The sequence below is a fragment of the Lycorma delicatula genome, chromosome 4 (assembly GCF_047948215.1).
Source record: "Lycorma delicatula isolate Av1 chromosome 4, ASM4794821v1, whole genome shotgun sequence".
Lineage (NCBI taxonomy): Eukaryota > Metazoa > Arthropoda > Insecta > Hemiptera > Fulgoridae > Lycorma > Lycorma delicatula.
In genome coordinates this window covers 138,852,002-138,875,370 of record NC_134458.1, presented here as the reverse complement: position 1 = coordinate 138,875,370, position 23,369 = coordinate 138,852,002, and the positions used below count along the sequence as shown (strand labels likewise).

General features: G+C 29.0%; 1 protein-coding gene across 3 annotated transcripts in view; it reads right to left on the bottom strand.

Moving 5' to 3' along the window:
- Positions 1-1,770: 1,770 nt before the first annotated feature.
- Bre1 (E3 ubiquitin-protein ligase Bre1) overlaps positions 1,771-23,369 on the bottom strand; it is a 73,193-nt gene continuing 51,594 nt past the window's right edge. For all 3 annotated transcript variants that reach the window (XM_075364246.1, XM_075364248.1, XM_075364247.1), the window contains exons 13-17: positions 21,550-21,663; positions 17,343-17,549; positions 14,009-14,201; positions 7,078-7,172; positions 1,771-3,036 (exon numbers count right to left, since the gene is read on the bottom strand). In XM_075364246.1, coding sequence (XP_075220361.1) covers positions 2,755-3,036; positions 7,078-7,172; positions 14,009-14,201; positions 17,343-17,549; positions 21,550-21,663 — 891 coding nt within the window. In that variant the 3' untranslated portion in view covers positions 1,771-2,754. The remainder of the gene's footprint in view (positions 3,037-7,077; positions 7,173-14,008; positions 14,202-17,342; positions 17,550-21,549; positions 21,664-23,369) is intronic.

Genomic DNA, 23,369 nt, shown 5'->3' with positions numbered 1-23,369 from the left:
ACACACTGAATTTTACTTTTCTGTATTGCAATTCAAATAAGTATTTTTTAACAAAACCAAATGCTGGATCATTTTGTACACCACCTGTATGTCATTTTAATAAACGTATATACTACATATGTTTGTTAACTTACAAGGAACAATATCTATTATAATCCATCCACTTTAAATTTTATCAGAAAAAAATTTGTGTACCTGTGATACAGGCATGAAAAGGTGTATCATGCTCCAAGAATTATGGTATGGGCTGCTGTCTCAAGAAGTCATGGGGTAATAGGGCCATTCTTTTTTGAACAGACAGTGTTTATTCATATGTTAACATATTAAATATGAAAATATCATTTTACATGCTTAAAATTATAAGCAGTTAACCTCAAATAAAAGAAGGTTTTATTTTTTTTAAATAAAAAAATGATTGAACTTATTAATTTTTAAAAGCTTATTAGTAACAAATCTCACAGCTGGAATTCAGTGATAAATCTTCAGAATAAAACATTCCAGCTTAAAACTGAAAATTAACTTAATTTTCACTGAATTGATTTTTTCCATGCTATTAATCCAGAGAGAAATTAATATGAAAATTTCATACCTTCATGGCATAGCTACAAAAGGCTGAAGATAAATTTATTATAGACTGAATGAACAGCGCCTGTTTTGGCAAAATTTTAAACTTGATCACAAACAAAATTTAGACCTTATCTTTTTTCCTTATATTTTTGTAATCCTAATGCAGCTTATCATATAAAATTGGAAATTAACATACAATTTCTAGACATTTTGAAAACAAGATTATTTTAATACTGATAATATCCACAGTAATAAAAATGCTGTCAACAGCAAATCTAATCACTTCAGTTTATTTTAAAGTGATCACCATAAAATAAATGAAATATAATGTTAGTCATTTTAAGTAATGGAAATGGAATGAATTATATAAGCCTTTAAAAATATGTGGATAACTGAAATATATTTTTACTATAGAAAAGTTCACATGGCATACACTAAAATAAACCAACAAAAAATACATTAAATATGCCAAAATTAATTATTACAAAAGTTTTTGATGGGATTTCTTTAAATCAAAATCATTTTATTGTAGTAGTACCTTTCAAATGATTATTTTTATCAAAAACTTCTTTTGAAACAATGCAGTTTAAGTTAATATCAAATTATTGTAACCAAATTAAAAATGCAAATTAATAATATACTCAATTTTATTTGTCTAACAAATTCAAATTTTACCAGAAAGAATATTCACTAAACTATAGTCTTGTACAAAGAATTAAACTGCTTAAAAAATTATTAACAATAATCTTAACTATAAATGTAAATAAAATAAGATATTACACCGAACAATAATAATAATGTAGAATATGTAAATACTTGAAAGTGCTGGTTCTTTTTTTTTAGAAAAAAGGATAACTGAATAAGAAAACATAAATCCAAAGTTATGTATTTTCAAAACAAATGAAAAATAATACATAAAGGATTCTATCTTCAAGCTGCAGAAGGAATAAAAATAAATAAATAAAATTATAAATTATATTTTGGTCCAGAATTAAAATAAAATAAACATGAAAATATGACATGAACTTAATAAAACCAGTGTTCAGGCAGCTAAAAATAGAGTTAAACTTAACTAATTTGGAATATGAAGAACCCATAATGAATTAATAAAATACACATTCTAGGAGATTCTTTCAATATCATTCTTACAGAGAAAATTCTTAATTAAACTATCACATAACAATAAGCAAAGAACTAAATATCTTCAGATAAAAATAATATCTATTTATTATTAATAATTACAATCTCTTCCTCTAGCAGCATCATCATTAAACAATAAATCTATTTGCATGGCTTTACTGATAGCTGGTAAAAGTAATGCTTCTGTAGACATCCCATACAACTGTGTGAAGTTTTTAAGCTACAAATCTGTTTTTCTTTCAAGATTTTTTTCCATGTTATATAAAATTTCATAACCGTCACAATTTCTCATAAAGTTTATATCATTGTACAGTTTTAGCTAATTCCAAGCAATTCATCTGACTAAACAAAGAATCTAATCTTAACCATCAAACTTATCTTCAATAAACCCTATAAAACTATAATTTAGATGCTTCAAGATGTTAAAATTCCTCTGAAATTGTCCATGCTTCAATACATACAAAGATACATAAAAAAAATTATATTGTATTTATTAGATACTTTTAGATGTTCACAGAATTTCTCAGGAACTTTAGTTTATGAAAGTTCTTTCATGGTCTAATTTACTATGATAGAAAGTAAGTTTATATTTTTTAAATTAGATTTTAATGTTTTAATCAATACCAATTTACATACATTATTCTACATAATGTCTGTAAAGTTAATACTTAATGAGCACCAGAAGAAAACTCACCTACTTGCAAAAGCAGTACTTTTCACTTGGTTATTGGATACTTTATGAATTTATTTTAAAAGAATTTTATAAGAAATTAGTTTCTAAGCAAATGCTCCAAAGTATGTGAATATCAAATGGTGCACTCCAAGAAATTCCACAATATATTTTCACTCTAAATATTTTTATAATTATTTTTAATAACATATAAACAAAAGTGTATAAAATTAAAATCTAGTAATAAAATAAATTATACAACTATTATTATAATGATAATTAAAATAAATAAAAGTAGTTATTAGTTCTTGAATAACTGGTGATTATAATAATAGTGTAAGTATATTTTTTTATAATTATTACTATTTATTACTATTTTAAGAACCTAAATAAAGCCTGTGATAATCATTTGCACCAAATGCTGCATTACATTTTGGACATTTTCTTTGCCTTGTTTCATAACGCGTACGTAGGCAATCCCAACAGAATACATGGAAACATTTACTAAGAACAGCATCTTTCCTTTTAACTTTACATGATGGACATGTAAGTGTTTCTTTATATTCTCTTATTTCTTCCATCATAACTTCATCCAATGTTCCAGCTAATTCTATTTTCTTCATTCTTTCAGTTTTCCTTCTTAGCTGTACTATTTCTTCCTAAAAAAATTAAATTATGCATTTTAGATTATTTTGAAACCAGAATAGATTATAACACCTAAATGTGCAAAATTTAGACCTAAGACAAATGTGAACAGTTAGTATGAAATGACAGTCATTTTATGTTTATGAACACACCATAAAATATGCAATGTATTCAATTTTTTTTTATAACATACTTTACTATTCCAACTTGATGTAATGTCTGTAGCAGCAAAAACTTCTTACAGTGATTTCTATACTATCATAGATTTGAAATCATGTTGCAGATGAAGGTCATGTGACTTCCTCATCTTGCCCCCAGTCATATTCTGCAGCACAGCATGTATGGCCAGTATATCACCACATTCATCATTATGCATTAGAAATCTAATAAGCCCACATGCAAATACAGTATTTTCAGAAGATAACTAAATCACAAAAATTGAAATAAAATTTTTCAATAACCCCACTTAAGATATTTTATGTATATAATATGAGTATCTCATTCCAAAAAAATTGTAAGTGTTTTTCAATATATATGTTTGCAATCAAACTACTTCATTCCTTTTTGTATTGCTATTGAATAACAATCGTGTACAGAGGCAAATCTTCTGTTAAATAAGACTGGCATAATTATCATTTATACAGTGCATTCAAAAAGTTGCAGTGTGTACTGTAATGGAAGTGTAATGATGAAACTTTCTTAATTATTACTGTGTATTTTTATTTCATTGTTTTATAAGAATGAATACAATAACTGGAATAGTTTACAAAAGATGTTTGAAAATGACCTCCTCTAACATCAATTTGTTTTCAAACACTTTAACCAGCTGATGTACTAGAATGTCTCATACATATGCCATTGTTGCAGAGCACAACAATGATCACTATTAACTGTTTTCAAAAAATATTGGACCACCAAAGAGCATTTTACTTATGACCCTGACTCCAAGTTTCACTTCTTGTAATTCATAGGGGTTAGTTGTGGACCACTTTAATTGGTGAATTTATATACCCTATCAAATGAAACCATCTGTAAAAAATGTAATGTTAAGAATACCTATGGAATTTTAGTCAATAAAACATTAAAAAACCACTGACAATAATTTAGCCTTTTGGCATGATCTGTAGGTTTCAGTTTTTTAACACACATTACTTTGTAGGGAAAAAATTCAGTCCTTATCTTACAGCTTTATGTGTGGTAGCAAGTCCAATATCTTGCTTCTGTGCTAACTTAGGCATTGACTTTGATGGACTTTTGGCCATGAAATATCAAGCAGCTTCTGTTTGTTTAGTTTAGGTGGTTTTCATCTCGATCAGCATCTTCAACAGAGCCTGTCGCCAAACTTTTTTGATAAAGAGTTCGAACTGCATTATGGTGAAACAGGAATATTTGGAAACTTTTCAGAAAACTAGTGCTTCACTTAATCAGTATACTTGACACCTTCATGAAAGAAGAGTTCCAACGAGAAAAATGCATTCCTTTACAGAAGGAACCATAACGTTTCTCACAAATACTGATTCTGATAAATGAACGAAATGAAGCATGTTCAATCACAACTCAATGACTGATGTCTTGGTTTATTACTGAGCAATGCCCAACAAACCCACAGGGCAACCAACCTAACGCCGAAACAACAAAATGCACCACATAATTCTAAAGCATACTGCACAGTGATTTCCTAGACACACTGTATTATTCAGTTTAATTGTTATTTTAAATAGTCTATGTTTACTATTTCAAGACATTGTTACATCATGTTTGTCATCGTATATGCAACTTTTGCTTTGCAATAAAATTTTATGGTTTTATATCAATTGGACATGCAGTTTCCTTGGCTGATCTTGAATTGTGAAAGTTACGTTATTTTAATTGTGTAAATTAAAATGGCAGCAAACAGTCCATCTTTGGAAACAATAAAAAAAAGAAAGGATTTATAGGTTATATAATTATTTAAAAGAACTTGTCCATAGCAAACCTAATGCTACTATTACAGAGGTTTTTAATGCAATGCAGGAAGTGAATGCAATCCCAGAGTTCAACAAGCAGTGGTGGCCTCAAGATTCCAGTTGGGAAAGGATCCTATTTAATTATATGACATGCTGGTTGCTATGAACTTTGTTGGTTTTATGTTACTGTCCACCCTCATTTTTCAATCAAAGGACTTTCAGTGATGTATTTTGAGAATGGTTCATAAATTTGTTGCAATCTTTGGAAGAAGGCTGTGTTTATTGTGGTAGATAATGTTATCATTCTACGCTTAAAGAGAAAGTGCCATTAACCAACACAAAAATGTGGAAATTGTTTCGTGGTTAGAAAAGAAGAAAATACCACACAATCTCCTTTGCTCATGATTTCCCAAATTACTGTCTATTGTTAATGAACACAGAGAAAAATACAGTACAAGCTTGATAACAGTGCAACAGGAATGGGGCATGAATTCATTTGACTACTGCCGCATAACTGCTAGCATAACTCAATTGAGCTAATTCAAGCGCAGATAAAAGTGACATGGCAGCCAAAAACAGTACATTTCAAATAAATGATATACAAAATTATTGGAAGATACCATAAACGGCATAACAATAGATGACTGGAGAAAATGCATTAGACACACAGAAAACCTTCAAGTACAACATTTTCATAAAAACGGATTATGGGATGACCACTTACAATGCATTGTAATGAACTTAAAATGACAGTAACAAAAATATGACAGATTTATGAGATGGAGACTTATAGTTTATTTTAGGTGGTATTGATTTTCAGATTACAATTTATTAAAAAATTTTTAATCTAAAGTTTTACACATTTTTCAGTTTTAAAGTCCATATTTAAATTTAGCCATAACATTCCAAATTTTTGAAAATGTGGGAAAATTAGGGAAATATTTTACATACAATAAAAAGTTTCAAATATGAAATAGCATCTTTACGCACCAGAGTAATGCAATAAATATTTTGCTAAGAATACATAAAATGAGTTGACAAAACCTGGGCTTGTAAAGAGAAAAGGAACAACTCAGTATTGTATTATTACCATGGTGCACGGGGAATGAGGAGAAACCCTAGGTTAGTGGAAGCGGAAAGAGCGCATGATGTTAACCCACAAGATGATTTCAAATCTGAAATAATAATAATTATAGTTTGTGCATTTCAAAGTGAGCAGCTTTATTTATCACATTTATTATTATTATTAAGTACATAACACTTTACTGCTAGGCAATAAGTCTGCTAATCATAGTCTAAATGAAGGTTATATTAATGTAAAAATTAAATTATGTATTATGCATCTTTTTAAATGATTATTTTAAAGACTTTTTAGCATCTTAACTGTTTAGGATGCTGAATAAGCATATATTGATTTCACACATCCAAGTCCACACTCTTCAAGGATCTCAGGCCAATCACATAGTTCTAGAGTAGTGTGCAAATATGTGATAAATAAAATAGAATATTTCTTTAATCATAGACTCCATTCAGAATGGAAGTAAATAAAAAAAATCAAATCAATATTTATCAATAAAACATCAAGTAATGATAGGATTATTTTGAAAAACAGGGAATTTGAAAAATAAAAAATTTGATAACTGAGGCTGAGTTGCATAGAGCCTGATTTTTTTAACATGCATAGTACATGTACACTCTTAAATAAAAGTTCATCTTTATGTAACTGCACAAAACAGTTCATCATCAACATTAATGAGGAAAAAATTTGAAAGTAATTTATTTCAATACAGAAGTTAAACCGTACAGAGTTGGTAGTACATATCTGATTCATATTTATATTGTATTCATACAAAAATTTAACAAGAGGACATCAAATTTGACAAAAAAGAAATTAATTAAAAAAAATCTATAAACATAATTTAACATTTTATGGAGAGCACAATGTACATAAACAGAAATAACGTATTATTTGCACAATGTTAAAATTTTATATAGTAGAGAGCAAAAAGTAAAATTCATAAAAGACAATTTTAATTACTTAAAAAACATGTAACCACTAATTATGACACCAATTACCTAATAACAAAAAGAAAAAAAAAACATTTATACCTGTAATCGTTTAGTTTTATAAGCCTCAGCCTCTAGAGCACTAGTTTTTTCAGCTACAACTTGTTGAGCCTCTTTCATTTGAGCATGATATTTTTCTGGGGAAAAAAATGATGCTGTTAATAAAAATATCTTGTTTTGTGTATCATAAATAAAAAAGTTTTGCAAGTTTTACAGAATTACCACTAATGATTGCTTCATGGTATCTTAGTACTCCCAGGTTGTATTTCACCTAAAGGGAGATATGAGATCGAAGATCGATGTTTAGCTTCCCCCACATTATAATAACTTTTATCTGAATCTGATGTATCGTGTTATTTACAATTTTTTATGATACATCACAACATAACATGGAATGACTGTCCTTTTTAAATAGACTGCATTATCTTCTTTTTTATGGATATAGGTTTCTTTTATATTGATAAAATACTTTATACAGCCTGAAACGTTTTTTTTTATAAAAATATTTATCTGAAATTATGATAAGTATAGTAATCAATTAAAATGCATCTTGTACTCTAAAATCTTATGTTCTTCATTTTGTTTAGACCAGAGGTTCCCAAACTTTTTTTTCTCATAGACCAATTTCAAAATTTTGCTGGTTCCGGTGGACCCCCTGCAGCTACATTTCTACCATATTTCCAGTCGACGGAAAATTAGATCTAACTATGAAAATTTGCGTTACGGCTGAGTTCCACCAACTAACAGCTTCAGAAAAAAAGTTAGAATTGATTGGTTAATTTTTGATTGCCTGTGCTGTGAGTGGATGTCAAAAAAGTAAAGTTGGCCGATCAAAAAAAATGCTTCCATCCAACTTTACATTTCTGACATCTACTCACAGCACAAGAAAACAATTCTCACTTATTTTATTTAAAAAACTTCCCATTCAGAGTGGTAAAAAGCAAAAGAAAAATAGTATATTTTTTGTGTTGCATATACAAATATGTAATCATTACACTATTAATTATTATTGTTATCATATTGCAATGTAATATAATAAAATTGTTGTAATACAATTAAAATTAAACATTAATAACGCAATGTAATTTCTGCAATGACAATCAAAAAGTAGTTACAATTTTAATGGGAGGGATGTACTTGATGGATTGAAAGCAAATTATCAATATTTGGTTTCAGTTTTGTTAGGAATAAGCACAAATCTCTCCGTTCTGTGATATTGAATCTGCTCCTTTTTTTTGATAAAAAGTTTGTAACGACACTAAAACTTTTTTCGACAAGATATGACGAGGGAAACTATCAAACAAGCGTTGCGGACGGTGGCAGCGGCGCTTTGCAAGTCTTGACATGTTCGTTGTACTGAATATGGAATATGCAAGTTTTAACAAGTAACAGTCACTGAGCTTCTCAAAACATTATCTGCCTAGATTGATACGCAAAGTCAAGCCAACATTTTAGTTCTTCAGTATCGAAACCAGATGAATTTTCGTGAACCCCCATTTTTTTGTCACGCCAACGTAGACCCCCGTCGAGTCTCCTGTGGACCCCTAGGGGTCTACCTGGACCACTTTGGCAACCAATGGTTTAGACGAAAAAGTACTAAATGGAAACAGAGTTCAGTAATAAAAAAAACTTTTTTTATGCACTCTAGTCATCCAAAGCTGGCACACATTTAATAAAACTATTGAATAATATTTGTAATTTTGACAAAATAACACTATTCTATTACGTTTTTAATGAATTAATTTGTCAACTATTACTTTGTTAAATGGAGGAAAAAAAGAATAACTTCAAAATGAAGATGAAAATATCTTTTAAAAATATTTTTAAAAGAACTAAAATGAAAAAACACAACTGTCAGCTTTGTTGCTTAGTACAAAAAACTTGTACCATTTTCGTGTTATGAAAATGGTACATTGGTACAAATGGAGCATTGGAATTTAGAGCAACGTTGTGCAATCAAGTTTTGTGTTAAACTTGGGGAATCCACGAGTGTGACCTTTGAAAAGTTGAAACAGGCCTATGGGATACATTGCTTATCAAGAGCACAAAGTTTTCCGCTGGCACAAATCATTTTTGGAAGGCCAAGAACACATTGAAGATCAACTTCGCTCAGGGAGATCTTCAACTTCAAAATTTGACGAAAACGTTGAGCATGTGAGGGCTCTTGTGCGATCAAACCGTCATTCAACAATAAGGGTGATGAATGAATAGTTGAATTTAAACACTTTCACCATACATCAAATTTTGACAGACGATTTGGAAATGCAAAAGGTTTGTGCGAAATTGGTGCAGAAAAACCTCACAACGGAGGTTGATCATCTTGACAGGATTGACAATGACCAAGAATTCTTCAATCATGTGATCAAAGGTGAGGTGATGAATCCTGGATATTTGAGTACGATCCTGAAACAAAGCGGCAAAGTGAAGAGTTACACACTCAATCATCTACTCGACCGAAAAAAATGTCAAATGAGGAAACCAAAGATCAAAACCATGCTGATTTGCTTTTTTGACAGTAGGGGTATTGTGCATAAAGAATTTGTTCCTCCAGGACAAACTGTCAACCAAGTGTTTTACAAAGGTGTCCTTGAAAGGCTCAGGTAAAGAGTGATTCACATGCAGACATTGCAGAAAATGGATGCTTCATCATGACAATGCCCCATGTCACACAGCCATTTCCATCAGGTAATTTTTGACCTAAAAATGCCATTCCTATAGTTCCTCAACCCCCCTATTCATCTGATTTTGAGTCCTTGTTGACTTTTTCCTTTTCCTGAAATTGAAACATATCTTAAAAAGATGTCATTTTGGAACTCTGGAGAACATTCAAAAGACTATGACTGATCAGTTAAAAGCCCTCTACCAGTTGATGCCTTCCAGTGCTGCTACCAGGAGTGGGAACAACGACTCCGCCGGTGTGAAGCTGCTTAAGAGAACTACTTTGAAGGGGATAATATTGTTGTTGAAAAAAATCAAAACTTTGGTAAGTAAAAAGTCAGTCTCATTACTTTTCTCACATACCTTATATATAATGTATTAATTTTATAATCATTATACAATAATAAAATTTAATGTTTTGACTGGGTATATTATATAAACAAACTCTTAGTTCACAAACCAATTCACTTTTTAATAAGATTATTTTGAAATTTACTTGTTTTCAGTATGAGTCAAACAATTATCATCCCTGTTAGTGACAAAATCTAGTCTTCCACTAAATAAAAATAAATTCTTTATTCTTTTCAAAATAGCTATTTTCATAGCAGTATATTTTATAATATAGTCTTACAGTCTTACACTGGTAAGACTGCTGGGAAAAAAGGCTACCATTTTTGGTAAAAAAAAACAAAGAACAAGATGAAAAGATGAGACTCAAAACTCTTTTAAACTTTGTTTTTTATTGATAAGAAGTTTGATATTCATTGAAATATATTAAATGGACCAAGTAGATGTCGGTGATTAATTAATATCTCCAACTATGGTGTTTTAATTTATATTGTTCATTATTATTTTTTAATATTGTTTTACTTGACTAGAATAAAAGAAATGTATTTGACAATTCTTTATGTATGTTTGCAGTACTGATCCAACTCCAAATCTATCATCCAAAAAAGATCTAACTCTAAAATAACTTTAATAATCTTTTGCGAATAAGGTAAGAAACTCAATCTAATTTCTTTGAGTGACATTGTACATAAGCCACTGCTGAATTGAGTAGGTTACTTTGTCATGCCTAACAATGGGTAAGGGTGTGCTTCAGTATTTAGGTCTGAGCCTGTTCCTGGGCATATCTGGAGAAAAACAATTTGTTTTAGCACAAAACACTCCTTGGGTGGGGTTGTTATCCCATGGTCCCTTAGAGGAGATATTTCTATTTTAGAAAGGATTAAAAAGCCCAGCTTTACCCAATAGGCAATTGAACTATTAGTAGTTTTTATTTCGGTAACTCAGTCACCAAAATGAAAACAGAGACCAGAATCGCTACACAAGAATCCTTTTCCAATTACACCATTAATGCACTTCTCTCGGAATTAGCAGGATCAGACTTGCAGTCAATGAACTGAAGGAGGAGGAGGAGGAAGAGGAGGAGGAGGAGGAGGAAGAGGAGGAGGAGGAGGAAGAAGAGGAGGAGGAGGAAGAAGAGGAGAAAGAACCAAAGAAAAGAGGTTGCTGATGAAGCAGGACAATCTATTCCCAAAGAAATAGTAATGTGAAAGCACTACTATACTTTAACCAGAAGAAAGTTCAATAGACACTCCTGATAGCAGTTTTCATCTGCATACAATTAGGCAATTGATCAGAGCAATTTCATATAAGAGAAAAGCAAGTTATTGATTCTAAATGAACTATAAACTATTCAGTCAGACTTCACCTGATGCACTCTGTATGTAGACCACCGCTTTCTCACTATCTGCATTTTCCTATCATCTTGTTTCTTTTATTATAATTTTTGATTACAAAGTATTACGTAGTATACCTGATGGAAAAAAGCTCAGAATTGCCAGGTTCCTTTCAAGATATAAAAGACCATTACTTGCCAAGTATACTACATAATAAACTTTAAAAATTATACTAAGTGTTTACAATAAATTCACTTCATTCAAAACAATAAATCAACTAAGCCAATACAGTGTATCATATCTCTACAAGTTGCAATCAACAGATCTTGGATCTTCATGAAAAGGAAAAAAATGGTAAAGTATAAAAGTTGACAATTTGAGATTGGACAGATCCACTTACAACACAAATGTTTTAAGCTTTTTGTGAAGTTACGGTATCTCCTGCAACTAAAACTCAAAAGATACAGAACACATTGTGTCTTTATTATAAATGAAATATTAAAGCAAGGTTACATGAGCAAATAATGTTTCAAAATTATGGATTTCCTAATAACCAAATTAACATTACCAGAATCAATCTTTTTTTGAATTTACTTTAAAAAAGTTTCAAATATTTTCAAAAAATCTTTTTGTAAATGCTTTATACATATCTGATGCCAAAATATTTTTTTTAACTATAATGAAGCAAACATAACTAACATAACAACAACTAATAACATAACATCTATGTCTATCTAATACTGACAGCCAACTGGAGGTAATTAAAAACAAAAAATAACACAACTTCGATGAACTTTTAAAATCATTTGATGATAACTTCTGTTTACTGAAAAGATAATTGAAAATTTATTAATAAATACATAAATTGAACAATTAATTAAAATGCAGTATTTAGATAATAAATAAATCTTCTGACACCAATAGTCTGATAAGAGACATATACTACTACATTCCTTGATCGGATTTGTCACACTATTTTTAAAAAAATTCTAAAAATTGTTAACTTTATGCAGCTAGGTGATTACATTAGCAACTTTTTACTGACCTTGATCATCAGGCCAGAAGTGTTATAAATCAGAACTTGACCAGTAAAAAGTATCCAAAAAATCATTAGCATTATAATATAATAAATTCATCTGATCTAATTTTCAACTATTTACAACCTATAGAGGAAAGTAGGTTGAGCTCATCCCGCAAACCATTTATTATTAAAACTATTTTATTTTCCTCAACTTTAACATTTATTCTAACATATTCAATTTTCAAACATCTACAGGGTGGCGCACAAAATGATTCAATATTTGGTTTTGTTAAAAAATATTTATTTGAACCGCAATACAGAAAAGTAGAATAAACTGCGTTTACTATATATCTGGAATTATATTCTGTTTATCACGTGTTCAACATGACCACAATCACATCTAGCAACTTCTACAACACAAACCCCTATGTTGTTAATAATTTGATGGCACATATCCTTTGTTATCTCTTTACACGCCTCAATGATCAGCACTCTCAGTTCCATCACCGTATGAGGATGTTTAGGCAAAACCTTTCCTTTAGAAATCCCCAAAGAAAATAATCATACTGATTCAAATCAGAACTGTTCAGGGACCAGATCTGTCCACATGCAAAACAATTAGGAAATCGGTTTGAAGTGACATTTGTATTAAAAGTTTCATGCAGAAAGTCTAAAACAACATTGGCTGTGTGTGGTCTGTCTCCATCCTGCATGACCCATTCATTTTCTAATTGAAACCCTTTTACAAGAAATTGAGCAACAACATCATTATGCAGCATGTTTAAATAACGTTCACTGTTCACTGTCTGTTCAAAAAAGAATGGCCCATTACCCCATGACTTGAGATAGCAGCCTGTACCGTAATTCTTGGAGCATAATGCACCTTTTCATGAAGCACATGTGTATTTTTGGAAGCTCAAAAACACACATTTTGTTCGCAGTCTATGTAAAAATGTCTCATCTGAAAACCAAACATTGTTCAACAATATGTTTCGGTTCACAGCCTATTCAGCGAATGCCACTTAATGTTTGTTGTTAACAATTAATTTAGGCAACACTATTATTTTATATGGATACACATGAAAATCAGTTTTTAAAATTTGAGAAATCCTAAGTTGTGCTGCTGCTTATCTTGTTGATTTTCCCGGGCTCCTCAGCTATGCTGCTCTGACAGCTACAACATTCTGTGGAGAATGAACATTCATGCTTACTCTCAAATACTGAACCATCACTATTAAATTTTTTTGTAAAATTTACGTATTGTTTTACATGAGGGCGACCACTGAGTTTGAAAATGTGCACGAAACCATCTTTGTGTATGCACCATACTTTTCGTTTCATTAAAAAACAACACAGTCTTTACATGCTGTTCAACAGTCAGTCTTCCCCTTTGTCAGCTATCTAGGAACAATACACAAACAGCACACTCAGATAGAGAAGAAATGATTATTCATGAACTGCTGTCACTTATGCAAACATAAAACACATTAACTAAACAATTATTGCTAAAACAAATGTTGGATCACTTTGTGCACCACTCTGTACATCTAGTTCAATGTTATCAGGATATAAATAAAAATCAAACCCAAGAGAATATGTATAAAATACAAACCTAAATGAAGTTTAAGATCAGCAGCTGACTGCGCTGATTCTATTGCTTTTCTCTTATGCATTTCCATAGCTTGCTGACGAAGAGCTAATTCTTTTTCAACGGTAGCCAAAGAATTTTGAAGAATTCTTTCTTTTTCTTCCAATTTTCTCACAACAACATTAGTTGCTTCTACTTGTGCGGTTAATGTAGTCACCTAGATAATGACAGTCACATTTAAATCTATTACTACAATTAACGAACTATTACATTTATAGTCTCAATAAAGTAACAACAGTGTGGTTATCTGAAATTATTTTCGATTTATACTTTATATTTTTCCCTTTCATCTGAAATAGCAGTAGCTTACTTCAGATTAAAAAAAAAGTGTCAATAATGGTTCAGATTTTTACAGCTATTCCATAAAAACAAAAATCACCAGTTAAAAACTTAATTATTGCAAACTAATTATAAATTTGTGTATAGTATGGAGAAAAATGTGCACTATACAACAACAATTTCATGGAGAAAAGTGATAATAACTATAAATTACAATACTAAATGAATCTTTCTGCAGTCTAGCAATAAACACATGTAAATAGGTTTCATAGAAGCAAAATTTTATTGATAAAATCCTTGTTTTTATGCTACATCAAGTTTCATAATACTGTAAAGACTTTAAAAATAACTGATAAAATGCACAAACTGAAGCTCCGGGATACTCTTTTTATTACAATTGTGTTCTTTATTGGTTGTTTCTTATCTTAAAAGGTGAGATAATTATCCTAAAAATATCATAAATTGTTTATTGAAATTAAAAAATTTCACATTTACTGCAATAAATTCAATAATATATTTCCAATTCTTTATCACTCGCTTAACACTTACATAAATACAGTTATAACATAAAATTACTTGATATTTCACATTTAATGCATCTTTATGCATTGTGAGGATTAAAACATCAAAGTTTCTAAAACAGAACAGCAAGTTAAAAAGCAAGTAATGATAAATAACTTTTATGGAATGATTTATTAGATTAAATCTAATCAAAACTATCATTCCAGAACCACTTTTTCGTTAAGAAAAAATAATGATTTAAATGATGTTTGATTACTGACGATGATTATTTGATTAATGATGATGACATTTCTGGCAGAAGTTTGAAGGTGGTGGTTAGGTGTACATTTTAATCAGGATAACTAAGCATCTGTTACATGGTACAACATTAAGTCAGTCAGATTAATTAGTTTTTTAAATAGCATATAAAATCTGGGAGTGTTCACTCAATGTCAATAGCATCATGCAATAATATAGTGCACTGCCATTTTTGAATCTGTGTTTCAACCGATCTTTAATGCTGAAGAATAGGGACTGCAGTATATCTTTTAATAAATCGTCTTAGTGCCTAGGTTCTAAGCTAATCAATAAGTCATAATTAACAGAATAAGTCAAAGCATAGGATGTTCTAGTATTTTACATGTTGCATTATTGCAAACAAATTACAGTATGGCTAAATTCTCATCACTAATAATCTCCAAGGATGGAAAGTATTATTAGAAGTCTAGAATGCATTAATTAAATTTTATAAAAGGTCAAAAAGCTTACAGATTTGAAATTAATGTGGGTATTAAAACATAATACAACTTGACTGAAAACTCTAGTGTTTCAATAAAACTGATCAACAAACTCTTTTTGTTTTAATTTTGGAGTATAATTTTTTTCAATTCTGATAATATATTTACTTATAACCATATAATCTTGCATGCAATTTAATAACTATAATTATAAGGATTATAATGAATCATAAACTAACACATTTATAAATTTATTAGTTTATAACTTAACAGTGCAGTGTGTAGAGATACTGTCCCCTATGGTAAAATCACAAATTATATTATAAAAATGAAGAAAAATATTAGAATCAGAATAATACTGTACATTCCTAAAACCCAATAACTTTTAAATTTTAAAATATTCACATTATTTCCAACAAGTATTTTACATAAAAAGAAGCCATTGTCACCACAGAATTACTTGCATACAGATTACACTTGAGATTTGTACATTATTTATCTCCACAATGGTTAACAATTTTTACTTTGTTTCATTCTTTTTTTTATAATTAATAATGAACTAAACACAACAATGATTTCCATTGTAAAACATTATGATAAATTTTTATTAAGAAAAATTGAAGAATGAACATAATTAAATTATAAATAAAGACAGATTAAATAATTAAACAATTAATTTTGGAATTAAATTATATGTGATTTTAAAATGCACTACACCTGAGTGCCTAATATCATTCCTGTTTTATTAGAATTATCATCATATGATTCTGATTTTACAGACACTAAAGTTATCTGCTAGATAAAAATTCAGAATTGATAGTTTCCTATAAAACAAATATCATTTTACCAAGTTTTTTTTAATTAAAAATCGATGTTTAATTAATTTAACTGCAACAAGCACAAGTAGCACAAATAAATGTATAAACTTTTTTAAGCATTATAATCAAAAAGTAAATATAATAATTAAAATGTAAAACCTTATTCATAAACAATGTTTATATTAAAAAAATCTGATGTGGACACTACATGACTTCCTTGTATGCCTAATTAATTACATATAACATTTTTTTTTAAATGAAAAGTACATAAAATTTTATTTCATTAATAACTTCAGATATATTTTCATAATTGTTTTTATTGTTATTATTGAATTATTTATAGTAAATTTTTTTTAGAATCATAAGTTAATAATTATTAATAAATCAATATATTTAAACTAAAAAAAAAAAGGAGATGAAATCTAATTTGAACCGATGTGCCTTCCTCATATAAGATCAGAATATTTCATTAATTAAAATTTAATTTTGCTATAACTCTGGAACGAATGAAAGTAAGTACTACTTATGATATCTCGTTGAAATGCTCTCAATGAGGACTTATTAGTGCATAGTGCAATTAAGAAAAAGTAGAAAATCCAAATTTTTTGGATTTTGGGCTTTTTTGGACACTTTTGGTTCCGTCGATTAGAATCAAATGGAAAGGTGCACAACTAGATGTTACAACAGTCCTAAATCCAAAATATCAACATCTTATGGCTAATCGTTTTTGAATTATGTGAGATACACATGTAAAGATGTCACACCAAAACTAGTAAAAATGTATTCAGGGATGGTTAAAATAGATATTTCTTTTGAAATGTGAAAACTGAAATTTTGCAAAACAATGTAATTCCGCAATATTTCCTTGTATTGCAAAATATAAGGAAGTATTACAATACTTCCTTTACTTCATACAAGGAAGTAAAAATTTATTTCATTTAAATTGTTTTGTTTTAAAATTACCTGATCCTTAAGTACATCTTTTTCTTCTCTAGCTAGTTTATGAAGCTGATTAGATTTTATCCGTTCAGTCATTAGTTTAAAATTAGCATCATCTTTTTCCCGCAGTTGTTGAATTAATCTTGAATTTTGTTCTTGCATATCTTCAAATGCTTGACCCGTAACTTCCATCTCATTCAGTAATGCTTCTTCTTCCTGCCAGCATACACCCTGCCAGAGATAAGATACACAAAATTTTACTACACATACACACTCTCCACAATCCTTACCAACCATGAATATAAAAATGAAATACAATAAAATGTTTAGTGAAATGAAATAACAGGCAAAAAATGTAACGCCACAGAGATTGATGATAAAATTAAAGAACCTTGTAACAAACTGGAGCTTGTAAAATTACTACATAATTTACTGCTTAAAAATAATGATCAGCTCTGGAAAAGAGATTTTAACATGAAAACATAGTAACTTATTTGGTTAACTAGATTCTCATCATCAAAACCCATAAAAAGGTTTGAAATTTTTTTTCTGAAGATCATCTATATGCATCTCAAAAATAATGCGACCGTCAGACTGAAGATTTTATTATACAAAAGACTCCATGGCTGAAGTCAAAATTACCACAAAATCTTAAGTAGTTTAATGTCTATTAAATAAAGTAAAATAATTTTTTTAACAAAATAAAATAATAACTATCTGATAATAACAATACTTGCAGATAAATACACTACAGTATTTTGCAGGTTTCTGTAAAAATAGTTGTTTCTTAAAATATAATTAATTTCTAATCTGAGAAACACAACTATTTTTACAGAAACCTGCAAAATACCATAGTATATTTAGTAATGCCAGGAATTCATATGATAAAAATGAAATTACTTGAATAAAGTAATTTCAGTAAAGCCATAAAATACCTAAGCCTTGTAGATAATTTGTTGCTTATACAACACTTCCAACAACTTAGGACCTATATGCGCAGGCACACACCTACACCTTGTTTTCTAAAAATTATGCTTTAACAATGTTATTTAAAAAAATTTTTTATGACTGGTAAAATAATTTCTACTAGAATAAGAACAGATGTTTCAAATTTTGCATTGATATTTATAATTTAATTCATAACTTCCTTCAAATTTCCTATAAATAATAATTTTAAGAACCAGAATTGTTCTATTTCATTAGTTATATTGATGGAGAATTAAAGTGTATTGTAAGTCTGTACATCAGTTTTTTACTACTCCTCGATCAGCTCATAATCTTATATAAATTCTAAATGTGTACATGGAACTCCTTGTTTCTTCACAGTTTGTCATAAAATGAAAAAAGGTTTATTATCAGGTTTGTTAAGCTTTAGATTACTGTGCTTTTCAATAGAACCACATCAAATATATAAAGGGTGTTTGAGGATTATATCAACAGAGCAAAGCTTTTTCTTTCATTAAGAATCCCATTTTTAAGAATTTCAGTTTTCTAACTATTTACAGGATCAACAACAGATTTTAAGGCAACATTAACTACGATTATGTACACAACAGATGCCAATAGAAAAAAAAATTTGCATATAAAATAACACATTAGATTGTAACACAAATAAATACAAATTTACTGTAAAACAATACAAGAGATTACTACTGAACAGTTAAGTGAAGATTTGAAATATTTTTAATTAAGCAACTGCTTTAAATATTAATATTAGAGTGATACAAGAATAGAAGGCTTTTTCAAAGAATAAAAAAAACAAGAACAAGCAATATACAACACTGAATTTCATTCAGACATACGAAAATAGTGTGAATTAATATTCGGGAATCTCAATGTATGTAATATAATTATTTTACTTTAGTATCATGAATATCAGAATTCTGACAACTAAATAATATATAAAAACAATCTGTGTATAATCAATTACAGACAATTTTAGGTTTTATTTTAGGCAATAGCAAGTAACTTATCTTTGTTTCTAGAGAAGGTTTGTGATTATAATGTAAAAGTGATCGTAATGTACATGACAGAGTAAATGTAAACAGTGATGGATTGAAATCACTTATTTCCTTGATTACAACTTGAAAATTGTTAACAAATAAAAACCAAACTAACTGCCATCAATGTCATTCAAAAATATAAATTACTCATGCTAACTGAATGCCAAAGTCTTGGCATATAATCCTCTACTCATAAATAAAAGTTTTGATTCATTTTGGGCAAAAGTCATAACTTTTTTTTGTGTTTCAAAAAGAAATATTAGTTCATCTGTAAACATGACTGTTCACCCACATGTGCATTCTAAATTAAAAGGTACAAAATGATGATATAAATCATGTAAAGCCATAAAACACTAGTCAAAGTACTGAGAAATCATCAATAGAAAATAGTGTTAAAAATAAATTTGTCAACAATATACACATTTACTTACTACTTAAAAAAAAAAAAAAAAAGTGTGACTAATCATGCACCATTGTTGCAACTACAAAATCCATTAATATATTTTTAACACAACTTAAGTTAGTTTGGCACTAATTACACATACATTTTTTACCTACACCATTTTTACATATACAGCATTACAATACTGATCACATTATGATATTTCATAAATAACTTAAGATAAATAACAGTTAAAAAACTGAATTTAATATTTAAAAATAAAAGTAATATAAATGTGCTACATTACATAGATTTTTCTATAATACAGTGCTCATTCTTCGAGTCTTGCTTGTTCCTCTTGTTTGATTGTTTTTTAATTATAAACGTGGAATCAAAATGAACAAATATTTATACAATAAGGATAATTTAAAACATGTTTTCAAACTTCAAAAATTTACAGACAAGACAAGAATACATTAAAGGAATTTTTTTGTGAATAAAACAATAATAATTATCACTAGTACTTTTTTAATACTGCCAAACTTAATAACTGAAATCAAATAAAATGGATAATGACAAGATGAAAAAGTAATAATAAGATTAATAAACATGAAAATCTTTCAAAAACTTGTACAAGTACTAATATATGTGAACCAGATTTTGTGGTAAACTGAATACATTATACACAAACATTACTGGCCTTCTAAGAAACAGGCAGTTTTAAAGTTATTTAGCCTTCACAACCAATAAGTTTTTATGACTACTAATTTATGTTAACAAAAAAAAAGGTTCGTTCATATTTTCTTTGATCTTTAGGGTTAGATATTTTTGATTTACTTGGAGGAGAAAACTGTGAATAAAATATCAGTCATTAAATGGATTATTCTCTTGATCCTGTCAATACTTCAGTATTAGTATGATCATTTTCAACTAAAACTAACTTATTATTTTTACTCTTAATTATGAGAGATTGTCACTTGTTTTTACAAAAGTGATTATAATATACAAGGTAATAAAGAAGAGTGATGGATTAAAATCCTAAAATCATCTGCTTGATTTATAAAAAATTAACTTGAAAATATAAAAAACAATAAATAAAATTTAAGTGCTAATATTTTTTTAAAACAAACTAAGTAAAATAAACACAAAAGGTTAGCTGAAGGACGTAAATGAGAAAGAAAGTAAGCATGACCTGTAACAGAATCCTGAGGAGAGCAATAGATTTCAATAAAGTTTCTTTAAACATATGATTGACAAATCCAACTCTACTTCAGATTGGTTAGGTATGTGCTTTACACTATTCATCACCAGATAATAGTGATGAATAATGTAATATTTTCATCAAGTAATATTTTACATGGTGAACATACTTTACCATGTAATATTGTGAAATGTAAAAGGAAATATACAATTATTAACAGTTCAAAAATTAAACAGTCACATATTTTATGATGAAATATCAACAAATAACAATAAGAGTAAAAAGATAATGAATTAAATTTTATCTTCACATAATTTTATGTATTTATATAAAACTGAAGTAGTTCCTGTGAAGAACCCACTGAAAAAGTTTTAAAACTTTTTCAATACATACATGTATGTAAAACATACACATGTATCAAAACATGTATGTAAAACATACACATGTATCAAAACATGTATGTAAAACTTACATACATGTTTTGTATGTAAGTTTTACATACAAAACATGTCGATTTTAAAATTAATGATATCATCCCAAAATTTAAAATCCATTTTTAACATTATTATTTAATGATTATTGAAGACAGTAAAAGATATATTGAACCTTTCGTTTCAATGTAACAACCATGATCAGAATACCAACCTGTTTATGAGTTGCAACCTGTTTTTGAAGTTGATAAGCTTGTTCTTCTAAATGTTTTATTTTTCTCAACGCATCTTCATCAGCTAATTTTTTACGTTCTTCTCTTTTACTTTCCTAGTCACAAAAGTAACAGAACTTCTTTACAAAAAAAAAGAAAGAAAAATGCACTAATACACCAAATAAAAGATAACTTTTCCAAATATCTAATGTTTAACAACATCCTGAAAAAAGTTATGATTCCACAGTATCAAGAATAAAACATAGATTACGACATATGTCACAAATCTTGCCCCAGCCATCTTAATAAAATTAATTATCACACTAACTAAAATACTAAAAACTTTTGTTAAAAGCCTCTGTAAATTTGTATTGTGTCTGAATATGTTCACTGTCACTTGATCTGCCAAAACAATTTTATGCACTTTTCCCATCATTTCTGGCATGGACACTTCAGAAGGGCGTCCACTAGACAATTCACTGCTAGTGCATGTTTGACCCATTTTAAACTCTGTGACCTAGTGTTAACTATTGCATTTGATGAAATGTCACATCAAGCTCTTTTTAAATTTCCTTTGCATTATGCTTTTCAGAAAAAAGTATTAACAATATTAACATTACAACAATCATGAAATATTAAGTAGCAGACTGATTCCATTTTATTATTTTTAAATATTTTGAGGAGTTAGAATGTTACATCACTAAGAGACGTTGGATTTGACAAAAATTATGTTAGTCATACATGTTTTATCTTTTATAAAAAAAAATTAATTGGAAATACCATCAACACATATTCCAATTTACTGACTTGAAATTTTAAAGTTATTTTCCAAATGAAATGCTAAGATAAGATTTTCTAAACTTAGTGAGAGTGTAAAAGACAGTAATAAAACTCTCCCAAATATGTTTTTTTTACATTTAAAAAATTATTTTTAACAGCTGAAGTAACTATTATGACCAGAAATGAGTTGAAGATGTGTATTGAAGTAGATAGTACCACCTCTTAGTTGGTAGTAGTCATAGGATATATGTAATAAACACACACACACACACACATATATATATATATAAACTATGTGTGTGTATACAGGATATAATATGTAAGGGTAGGGTGAAAAGTTTCAAGCCTGGATAAGAAAACAACAATTTTCTGGGGACATTTTGATTTATTTTTTAACATAGTCACCATATAAGTTTATGCAATTATCCCATCATTCCACAAGAGCTCTTATTGCCAGTTCGGTATGTCGATTTATCAAGATCCTTAAAATTACCATATACATCGGCAATAACTTCATTATTGGTCAAAAATCTCTTCCCTCAGAGTCATTTTTTTAGGTTCAGAAACAAGTATAGTCACTGTGAGCTAGATAGGTGAATATAAAGGGTGTGAAAACAATGCAAACCGTAATTTGTTGATTTTGCAATTGCAACGACTGAAGTGTGAGCTGGAGCATTGTCTTGAAGGTAAAGCACTTTTTTTGTCAAATGCAGACGCTTTTCTTTAATTTCATCACTTACATGCTGCAATAGGGTCGCATAATATTCACCACATGTAAGATAAATTCATCTGGTTTGCACCACATGGACGCTTGAGACAATTGCTTGAAATGTTTTTTCAGCTTTATTTTTGGTCAGGTGTGAGCAAATACAGCACCCATCTAGCGACAGCTTGTTCATACTCAAATGTTTGTGCAAAATATAGTGCACACGTTCTGTTGACGTCACTACAGACTCTGCTAACTCATTCACTGTCAACTTGATCTACCAAAATGATTTTATGTACTTTATATCACTTCTGGCATAGTCATTTCGAAGGGCAT